General features: G+C 45.7%; 1 protein-coding gene across 1 annotated transcript in view; it reads right to left on the bottom strand.

Moving 5' to 3' along the window:
• Nucleotides 1–1,651: 1,651 nt before the first annotated feature.
• The window catches only part of Gnb5 (G protein subunit beta 5), a 28,948-nt gene continuing 19,439 nt past the window's right edge, over nucleotides 1,652–11,160 (bottom strand). Inside the window, exons 7-11 of the mRNA NM_031770.4 lie at nucleotides 10,654–10,745; nucleotides 7,500–7,548; nucleotides 3,865–3,961; nucleotides 2,918–3,084; nucleotides 1,652–2,581 (exon numbers count right to left, since the gene is read on the bottom strand). Coding sequence (NP_113958.1) covers nucleotides 2,570–2,581; nucleotides 2,918–3,084; nucleotides 3,865–3,961; nucleotides 7,500–7,548; nucleotides 10,654–10,745 — 417 coding nt within the window. The 3' untranslated portion in view covers nucleotides 1,652–2,569. The remainder of the gene's footprint in view (nucleotides 2,582–2,917; nucleotides 3,085–3,864; nucleotides 3,962–7,499; nucleotides 7,549–10,653; nucleotides 10,746–11,160) is intronic.

The following is an 11,160-nucleotide window of genomic DNA, read 5'->3' as shown; positions in this document are numbered from 1 at the left end:
AAGAGGTCGAGACCCACAGGTGGAGAAACCCCTGCTCTAGTTCACAGACCTGCTGGGCTGTGGCCCTGTGGGCCCTCTTGGACCTCCTTTTTGACATTCTGTGATGCTGATGCTACCCTAAGCTTCCTCGGAGGCCCCTTCCCAGAGGTCAACTCCTCCCAGCTGTCCTGGTCCCTTCTGTATGCCCATGTTCTCTAGAGGCCTGCTTTAATCCAGTAGTTTCCCTGAGGGGAACGAGCGCTCTTTAGAGTGTTAAAGTATAATCCAGAACCCTTGTGAGTCCCCAAGACTCTTTCAGGGCTTCTGAGGGATATTTAAATATTTTTTAAAGTTTTCTTTAAAAGATTTATTTTTATGTATGTGAGTACACTGTAGCTGTCTTCAGACACACCAGAAGAGGGCATCAGATCCCATTACAGATGGTTGTGAGCCACCATGTGGTCGCTGGGAACTGAACTCAGGACCTCTGGAAGAGCAGTCGGTGCTCTTAACCGCTGAGCCGTCTCTCCAGTCCCTGAGGGATATTTATACACTGTTAATGACAGAACAAAATACAAGCGGCTTTTGTTACTCTCAGTCCCACAGAGACTGCTGAAGTGGTGACAGTGCCATCCTGCTGACTGGGAGAGTGTCGTTCTGCATTCCAAGGGTCTCTCTGAGGAGCATGGGGCTGTTGCTGGGGCCACAAACCAGCACTAAGCAAAGAGACAGGCAGAATAGGATAAGACAGGAAACAGACAATCTGAGGACACACATACATCCTGCTTCTCAGGGACAGCAAATCTTAGGCTCTTCAAATGCCCGAGGCCACCCTCGATGACAGTTTTACCAGTGTCCGAGGTGACCTTTGGTTCCCAGTACACTTCACAGAACAAAACTGAGCATTCCTTTAAAAGATGGGGTCCTGGGGCTGGGGCTGTACTTCAGTTGGTGGAGTGTTTGTGAATCGTGAGGGAAGGTCGGGGTTTGATCTCTGACAGCACCAGCCATCTTAGTGCATCTAGTGTGCGATGCACACTGGCCATCTCAGCGTACCAACACCTGAGAGGCGAAGGCAGCGGGGTCAGAAGTTCACACTCACACTCGACAGTGTAGAGGGTTTGAGGGCAGCCTGGGATACATGCTACCTTGTTTCTCTAAGAAAACAACAAGGGCAGGGCAGGGAGACTGCCAACTGCTACTAATTGGGCCTGACACCCTGAGTCCCATCCCCAGGCACCATGCAGTGGAAGGAGAGAGCAGGTTCCCACGCTTATACTCTGACCTCCACGTGTGCCCTGTGGCATGGGTACTCACCCCCGCCAACACACACAGAGTTAAAAAAAAAACATCAAATACATGAACGAATAAACATGAAAACAAACTAGAGAAAGCAAAGCGATGGGAAGATGGGACCTCACTATGCGGCTGAGGCCGAGCTTGAACTCTTGGGTTCAAGCCATCCTGTTGCCTCTGCCCCATGGACCTGGACTTACAAGTCTGTGCCATGATTTCTGTTAACACAGCATGTTAACACAGGAAGAGTTTCTAAAAGAACAAACCTCTGTACCTTTAAAAGAAAAAAAAGGAAGAGAAAGCAGGGACCTTGTGACGCACAGCAGCCAGTCGCTTCTAGAAGGGATTTATGATTCAAATAAAGACAAGATACCCCTTGGGTAGCAAAGACATTATTATTCATGGCCTGCCCATCAGTCTGTGTCGGTACAGCTGCTGTGCAGGACATTCGAATATAATTTATAGGGACAACACACACATTATCTTAGGCATTTCTGATAACACTACTAGCAGGCTTTTAAATCAGTTTAGTGACCTGTTCCCATGCCAGAAGGTTCTGTTTGCTCTTGGCAGTATTGGTGCCAGGAATGGCAACTGGTTTTCCCCTCAGGTGTAGGGGAATGCTCAGCCCTAGACTGCATTTTTCACAAGTCAAATACATAGCCTGTTTTCTGCATGTGTCCATTTCATTTCTAAAGCTTCCCCCAGAACAAAACCAACCAACCAACCAAACAAATCAACCCAAACAAAAACATACTATCTAAAAAAAGACAACGAACAGGTTGAAAAAGATACTTTTACCTAGAAACAGTTTTAAAAAGTGATTCTGTGTGATTCTGTACATTTGGAACTGAAATTTCCTTCTGTTACAGACCACTGAATAGCCACTCTCACAGTCCATATAGCCGGCATGTCCAGACGATGGCTCTAGAAACCACAGTCGACACCAAGAAAAGGTAGACTTTAAAGTGCTCTGAAGACAGACTGGATTCAAGGAAGCAATGAGGGACATTTGAAATGCTGACAGACGTGGAATTCTGGTGGTTGGAATAGCTTCAAAAACGGACAAAACTTCACAGAGTGTTTGAGATGAAAGAAGGGCTTGGAGGGCCAGTTGAAGAGCCAGGGCCTATCTGAGTATTTCCTGGGAGGGCGGATTTCATGGAGACACTGGACGGGTGAGTGAGTGCTGACTGGGATTGCTCCCATAGGCTACCTGTGGGAAGCCCTGGGCTCATCAAGAGGTCGTATCCACACGGGAGAGCACGTGTCCTTCTTGCACGCTGGGAGAGGATTATGCCCAAACCTGAGAAGACACAGATAGATCCCTTTTAATAGTCGATAGTTTGTATTGTAAGAGTTGAGTTAAGAGTTTAAAGACAGGACTTTGGGCTGCACACACACACACACACACACACACACACACACACACACACACACATGCATGCTCACACACTTTACTGAACAGGGCTCTCACAGGCTTCAGTTATTTTCTCGCCACCATGCTGAACACCTGTGTGGACAAGGCTCCCAACCTCCCAGAGACACCCTCTTGCCACCCCTATGGACAGGGACAGAGACTGTTCAGGACGGCCACCACCCTTCCTCTCCGTTCACACAGGAAAACGGACATCCTTCTTACTCTTAGGGTGTGATCCCACGACCCTGAGCAGAATGCTGTCCCATCAGGAGACACTCGCAGAGTGCTAACACGGTTTTCATGTCCAAACAGGATGGAGACCCGGGAGCCCTTGAGAACATCCCAGACATTGATGGTATAGTCATTGTACCCAGCAAAGAGCAGGCGGCCTGGAAAAGATACAATGGTTAAGTCAGTTCCTGTTTTTCCTTTTTTGACTCTCTCTCTCTCTCTCTCTCTCTCTCTCTCTCTCTCTCTCTCTTTCTCTCTCTCTCATTCACCAATTAATTTTCTAATCCATCCATCCACCCACCCGCCTACCTATCCACCCATCCATCCATCCACCCATCTACCCACCCACACAATAAACAGATTAATCTAGGCCCACCGTATGGCAGACAGTGTGTGTTGCCTTTGCAATTCAGGAGAAGCAGTCCTTGTCCTCTGGGGAAGGCACAGGACAGAGATGAATATCACTGTAATGCCATTGGTAGAAGCCACCATGCTAGGGTCACATGTGTATAGGATGCCACTGGGCCTTAAAGGAAGCAGGAACATTCCTGCCATTTCTAAACCTTCAACTTGAGTTCACAGAGATTAAGACAAAGTGACAGTGTTTTCAAGGGCTGAGCAGTAAGTGGTCTTTGATGCTTGGGTAGAGGTGCCAGAAAGTAACTGCAGCTTTGTGCGGAAAGACAGACTTAGAACAGGAGGGTGTCCCATCAACACTGCCTTGGCTTCTGTTGGCTGCCTCCCAGGTGTGGGCAGGGTTGCAGGGGGTTTCAGAGCATGAAGTGGGAAGGGCCGAAGAGGGGTATCTGAAGGTCCCATGTGGCCTCAGCACATTGCCTCACAGAAAGCTCAGTGATGGGAGGCTTGGCAGAGAGCTGCTTTGTTCTTTTTAGGTCTAATCCTACAGTCCCGGGGAAGTTTCTGAGGTAAAATCTTACCACTGAGGGAGAAATCCACGCTTGATGCTCCAAATATAATACTCTCCTTGGAGTAGATGGCAACCTCTCTATCTGCCCTCAGGTCATAGAGGCGACACTGAGGTACAAAGAAACAAAGGGACAATTACTTCTGGCTTCAACTTGTCGAAGTACAGACCATCAGCTTCTGTAGTTTGAGGCATGGCAGGAGAAAACCTCTTTAGTTCTCTCTCCTTCTGTTCTCTCCTTCAGTCCTATTTCCAGTTAATCTCTATGGGTCAGTAGGGACTCAAAGACACAGTGAGTGTAAAAAGTTTCACATACAGAGACAACATAGAGCCCTGCCTTCTCTTCCTTGATGAAGCACTCACAGGCATTGTGGAACATTCCATGATGCTTAGAAATTCACAATGAGGAAATGAAAGTCACCCCAAGTCCTAGAGGCATTTGCTAATGTCTGGGATGTTAGTTTTTGGTGTGGTTTTTTTTCCTACTTTATGTGTGTGTGCTGGACAGTTGATGTTAATTTGACACAAGTTCAAAGTCATCTGAATAGAAGGAACCTCAATTCAGAAAATGCCTCCATAAGATTGGGTTATGGGCAAGCCTGCAGAGCATTGTCTTAATTGGTGACTGGTGGGGACACTGTAGGTGGTGCTATCCTGGGCTGGTGGGCTGCTATAAAGAAAGCAGGCTGAGTAAGCCATGCGGAGCATGCCAGTAAGCGGCACTCCTGCATGGCCCGTGTCAGTGCCTGCCTCCGGGTTTGAGTTCCTGTCCTGGCTTCCTTTGATGAATAGTGATATGGAAACCAAATAAACCCTTTCCTCCCCAACTTGCTTTTTGGTCACAGTGTTTCATCAGAGCAGTAGAAATCCTGACTAAGACTGTGTGGAAATGGATGGGGTGAGTGTTCACTGCTGGCTCTGTCAACATCATGTGGCAAGCACTTACCAAAATTAGTCTTCAAAGAAGATGATTTACATGTCAGTCCAATATTCCCCATGTGGCTATGTCTCAATCTGTTAGGCAATAACCAGCTAAACGTTCTTCTTATGACTAAACTTTCTCTTTTATGCACAATTCTACGATGAATATTTGTGTGTGTGTGTGTGTGTGTGTGTGTGTGTGTGTGAAGAAAACTGATTTTTGAATACACTACAAGGGGCGATGGCCTGGGCAGTAACAATAGAACTAACTCCCCATAGCCACATGATGAACCTTTTTATATAAAAATCTTTGTATACATGTTGATGTCTCCCTGGCATTGGCTTAGGAGCAGAACACTTAGAACAGAATTGTTTCTGTGAAATGGTGTAGCCAAAACGTGTGCCTTTATATTTTGTTACACATTCTTGACACATCTAAGAGTTTTAAAAATATTATATTATTTATGAATGTGAACATGGATGTATGTGCCTGTGTGTGCACGAATGCACACATGCATGGGTGTGTGGGGAGGACAGAAGAGGGTATCAGGTTCCCCAGAACTGAAGTTACAGGAGGTCATGAGCCACCTGACAGGGGTGCTGGACTTGAACTCAGGTCCTCTGGGAGGGCAGCAAGTCCTCTTAATCTCTGAGCCATTTCTTCAACTCTGAGATTTCACTATCATCAAAACTCAGAAAGTTCTCTTATAACATCTTCTTATAGCAGCGTCTTAGAGTGAAGCCCTTTAATATTTGGTATTTTTGAGAACAACAAGAAAAAAATTTTCTTTTAAAAACATATGTCATCATAATTTGCCACTTGTAACAAACTGTGAGAACTGTATCTGGTTTTAGGTAAGCAGTAATTGCCTGAGGGCTTTTAAGTAGTGAAAAGCACAAAAAAATATATTTTTAAAGATTTGTTTATTTATTATATATGAGTACATTGTAGCTGTCTTCAGACACACCAGAAGAGGACATCGGATCTCACTACAGATGGTTGTGAGCCACCATGTGGGTGCTGGGAATTGAACTCAGGACCTCTGGAAGAGCAGTCAGTGCTCTTAACCACTCTCCAGCCATCTCTCCAGCCCACAAAAATACTTACTTATAGCAAAATTTGTTTCTACAAAATGGTGTAGCCAAAATGTGTATGCCTTTATATTTTGTTACATATTCTTGACACATCTAAGAGTTTTGAAATATTTTATTATTTATGAATGTGAATATGGATGTATGTGCCTGTGTCTAGGTTGGCTGTGAACTTGCTGTGTATATGTGGCTAAGGATAACCTTGAACATCTCTTCCTCTTCTACACTGACATTACAAGCATTGAACCACCATGCTGGCTTTATGGCAGCGTTCTTTTTTTGTTTTGTTTTGTTTTTTAAAGATTTACTTATTTATCATATATAAGTACACTGTAACTGTTTTCAGACACACCAGAAGAGGCATCAGATCTGATTACAGACGGTTGTGAGCCACCATGTGGCTGCTGGGATTTGAACTCAGGACCTCTGGAAGAGCAGTCAGTGCTCTTAACCACTGAGCCATCTCTCCAGCCCTATGGCAGTGTTCTTAATGGGGTGGGGGAGGAGAACTTACAAAGAGCTCTCTCCAGATGGAAGATTCTTTGAGTACATGACGGCATGCCAATAATATGAAATACCAGACAATTATCGAGAAAATAAGCAGTGAAAAATGCTGGTTGGTCACAGACGAGCGCACACAGGTTGTCATCGTGTAAAAAAGACAAACATACAAACAGGCACTGTATTTATGGAGAGAAAGGGCAGTCAGGATTCATTAAACTTTTTTTTCTTAGGAAAGGAGAGGAAATTCTTTCCATTTTAATTCAGTGGCTACACATAAATCCTGTGACTAGAAAACAAGTTTCAATAAATAAAATAAAGTTAAGGTATAGTGACAGTTTTGGAAAGTTGGCTCTTTAAAAATACAGAAATATAAGAATGTACTTTCATTTTAATCCCAGGTGTAGGGGTGTGGGCTGCTTCGGGTGGCCTACAGCAGCGGACCATGATTCTCCTGTGCTCTAGCAGAAGCATGGCTTTGCCAGCTGCAGGTAATTTCCGTGATTCTGGGACGTTTGGAATTCTGGGAAGGTGTCAGAGGGTATATAATGCTAGGCGGGTTGGCTGTGGTTTGTTAGTAATAGTCATGCTCAAAGAATAAACAAGGAGATTAGATTCAGATCTCTCTCCTCTCTCTCTCCTTTCTCTCCTATTTAGTGATAGGGGGTGAAATTGTGGGGAGGGTAAAGGTTGGAGGAAAGAAGAACCTTCAAGGTAGCCAAGGCACCATGGCTAAGGGGCTGGAGAAATGGCTCAGCTATCAAGACCACCGGCTGTTGTTCAAGGAATTAGGGTCAAGTACTAGCACCTAGAGAGTGGCTCACAATCATCTGTAATTCTGGTCTCAGGACATCCCAGTGCCCTCTTCTGCTCTCCGAGGGCACCAAGCATGCATGTGGTGCAGACACACATAAGGCAAAACATCCATATACATTAAAATGCATAAGTAAAATTTGAGAAAAAACAAAACAAAACCAAACTAAGGCCTGATGTTTTCCTGTGGTGTTTTCTGGTCCTTCATGTTGTTGGGCTTTAAATAAAATTTCCTTGCTACTTCTGCAAAATGTAAAGTAAAAACAAGCTATTACCCCTCCCCTCTGCCTTGAAAGGGCTATCAGTATCGGAGAAACATACCGTGGCATCATCTGATCCGGAAGCAAAAGCATCTCCACTGGGGTAGTATCTGCAGAGAGTTTGGTAGAAAGCCCGTTATGAGGAGTAGTCACGCCCATGACTCTGCTCATGACCCAGGAGAAGGGATCCTAGGTCACACAGCCAGAAGCTCCGCTTCTGGGACACAGGACTGAGGGGAGCCTCGTGTGGTTCCTCGGGTAAACCCAGGACAGGGGCATTGCCTTACAGAGAGGTCTGCTGAGGGCCAGATGAAGTCAGTGCCTTCACACCAGGTACTGAGCAGAGCAGGAGCAGTCCTGCAATGCACCTCATTCACAAAGTGAGGCTCAGAGCACAGGGGCAATGGAGTCAGAGGGACAGAGCCACATCAGCTGTCGGCATTGTCAGGACATGCAGGGCTTTGGGCAATGACATCATCTTCCCCAGCCTGGTTTCCTCATCTGGACAGCGAGGATAATTATGCCTGTCTACATGGTGAAGGTGAACAAGGTAGTGAGTACCAAGAACACAGCATACTGCTAACTAAAAAGCCCCAGTGGGCGGTGGCATCCCGCCGTCATCTTCTCCGTACTCAGGGGGAAGTATGGATGCTAGATTATAAACCACAGACAGGAGCAGAGTGGGGGTATTTATTAGTTTGTTTACTTATTTACTAATAGGTGGGGTCTCATGTAGCCCAGCCTAGCCTTGAACTCTGTGAAGACCTTGAACTTTGAATCCTCCTGCCTCCACTCCTCTGTTCTGAGAGTCCAGGAGAGTTACAACACCCGGTTTTATGGCCTGCTAGAGGGGGAACTCAGGGTTCCATGTATTCTAGTTAAGCACAATGCCACCTGAGCCACATCCCTGAGTGAGCATCTTTTAATCCCTCACAGCGCCCACACTCCGATGTGTCCCTCCCTTTCGATGATCTTCTTTCTGCTTACAATGGCCTCCAGCCTGCAGCCTGTACTGGGGAGATGACAGTAAAAGCCTGCTAATAGGGAAGGTTGGTTCTGTTGTTTTTAATGCATACAGTTGTGTAGGTGTAGAAGGTGGAGGGCAGCTTCGGGTATCAATCTCTGGAAAATGTCCCCTTCCTTTGAGTCAGGTTCTTTTACTGACCTGGAGTTCACCGAGAGGCTAGATTGGCTGGCCAGTCAGCCCCAGATGGGGATGGGACCCCAGGTGAGTCCTCTGTCACCTCTGTGCTGGAATTACAGCCACCTGCAACTGTGCATTGCTATGCAGATGCTCAGAGATTGAAGTTGGTTTACAACCAGCCTCAGGTTGATTTTGGGTGACTACCTTACAAAGTTTCTGACAGGAGGAATGAGAACAGGAAGGTTGGAGGGTACTCACTACCTTGTTCCCCTTCACCCTGCATGTCCACAAAGTTTATTTAGCTCTGTCTGCCCCATGCCATTCTCTGAACATACTATGTGTTTTTTAAAAACTATGTTTGTGTGTCTTGTGTATGTGAGTGTGTATGTAAGGTGTATGTACATGTGTGTGTATGTCTATGTATGTGTCATGTGTATGTGCATGTGTCGTGTATATGTGTGGGTGTCTTGTATGTGAATGTGTATGTGTCATGGGTGTCTTGTGTGTGTATGTGTATATATGTTGTGTGTATATATGTGTGTATGTGTATGTATATGTCATGTGTGTATGTATGTGCCATGTGTGTGTCATGTATGTATGTAAGTGTATATGTTGTCTATGTATATATGTGTGTATGTGTCTTGTGTATGTATATGTGTGTGTATGTATATAGGTATGTATGTATATGTGTCATGGGTGTCTTGTGTATATGTGTGTGTATGTATGTATATATGTTGTGTGTATATATGTGTGTATGTATATGTGTCATGTGTGTGCATGTATATATATATGTGTCATGTGTGTATGTGTGAGTGTTTTGCATGTGTATGTGTTGTGCATGTGTGTGTGTATATGTTGTGTATGTATATATGCATGTATGTGTATGTATGTTTGTGTCTTATGTGTATATATGTGTGTATATGTATGTGTATGTATGTGTGTACGTATGTGTCATGTGTGTGTATATGTGTGTGTGTTTATGTGTCCTATGTGTGTGTCTTGTGTGTTTGTGTGTGTGTTCATGTGAATGCAGGTATCCTAAGAAGGCCAAAAGAGGATATTGGTTCTCCTGGAGCTGGAGTTAGAGGCAGTTGTGAGTCATCTGATGTGGGAGTTGGAAACTCAGAGGAGCACATCTAGTGTTTTCTCATTAGGCACGATGGCAAATTTTAGGGCTCTGAGTAGAAAGATGTTTTATATTGAGCCATGCTGTGACACCTTCTGAACAAGTGAAATCCCATCCCTTTTCTAGAACCCCACTTCTGGAAAGCTTGCTACCAACTGAGCATCTCAGCCTGGCTGACTAGGGTTCTCTCGACTGAAGTAGCCCTATGCTGTTCAATGCCCACCTCCCGTCTGTCCTTCCTCAATGCCCACCTCCCGTCTGTCCTTCCTCAATGCCCACCTCCCGTTTGTCCTTCCTCTAGTCTTCCCTGTGTAAACAAACGGGCCACTGCTGACTGTTCAGATTAGAGATGTGGGCTTCCTGAGCTCAGTGCTTTTACAGTGTGGCCCGTCTCACCTCAGTGCCCTTTCAATATGCAAGGCTGGCTCTTCATCCTCCAGGCCTCAGTTTAAATGTCACCTTCTCAGAGGCCTTTGACCTCCTAGAAGCAGCCCAGCCCAGACATTTCTATCCCTGTTCCTCATCCCCCCCCCCCCACTGTATACGTGTGTCTCTTTTTGTATTTGGTCTGTTTCTTGAAGGGCAATAGAAGCTTTATCTTCCATGCTCACTGCTGTAATCCTATTTTGGAGGGAATGCTTGGCATGGATGCATTCAATACACACATGAAGATTGCCTCAGAAATAGTGGCTCACGTCAGGAGGGTATGGCTTGTCTCTAAAGCAAGTAGATGAAGGGCTCCTGGGACCTGGAACCTTTCCTGTTGAGGAACCTTTTTTCTCAGGTAATCTCTGGTGTGTGTGTGTGTGTGTGTGTGTGTGTGTGTGTGTGTGTATGTGTGTGTGTGTGTGTGTGTGTGTGTGTGTGTATGTGTGTCCTGCTAAGGATGATCTAAACCTCAGTAAAGCCCCAGGTCAGAGGACCCCAAATATTTTACTTACTGACCGGACACTGTTGACATCAGATTCATGAGTTTCAAAGGCTTGCACACACTGGCCAGAGCGCATGTCCCACACCATGGCCTTCTTGTCACAACCCTACAAACAGAAAATCATACAATTATATACTGCAAGAACTATGTACAGACAAGGATGAATCTTAACAAGTCACTCTCCTCCACCCAGTTAGCCTGAGGAAGGAGACCTTCCCAGGACTGAAGAGCAGGAGGGCACATGACGCCCCTCCCTTCTTTTGTGAATTTCTGAGTTGGAGTAAGACCTTCAGTGTCTCCTCCCTACTTCCTCTGGGGAATTTTACTTTTCTCCACTCCCTTCCACTCTCTCCTCTTCCTGTCCACTTTCCTCAGTCCTGTGGCAAGCGGGTGTTGGTACATGTGGTGGGGATGGGATGGAGTCTGGGTCGGTGACACCAAAGGATAGGTGGGTGGTGTCCAAACAGAGTAGCCAAGAGCCTCAGCTGTTGGAGTTGTAGAGCCGACCTTCAGCAGAGCTA

This window comes from Rattus norvegicus, chromosome 8, assembly GCF_036323735.1.
Source record: "Rattus norvegicus strain BN/NHsdMcwi chromosome 8, GRCr8, whole genome shotgun sequence".
Lineage (NCBI taxonomy): Eukaryota > Metazoa > Chordata > Mammalia > Rodentia > Muridae > Rattus > Rattus norvegicus.
The sequence above is the reverse complement of the archived record's forward strand: the minus strand, read 5'-3'. Positions and strand labels throughout refer to the sequence as shown.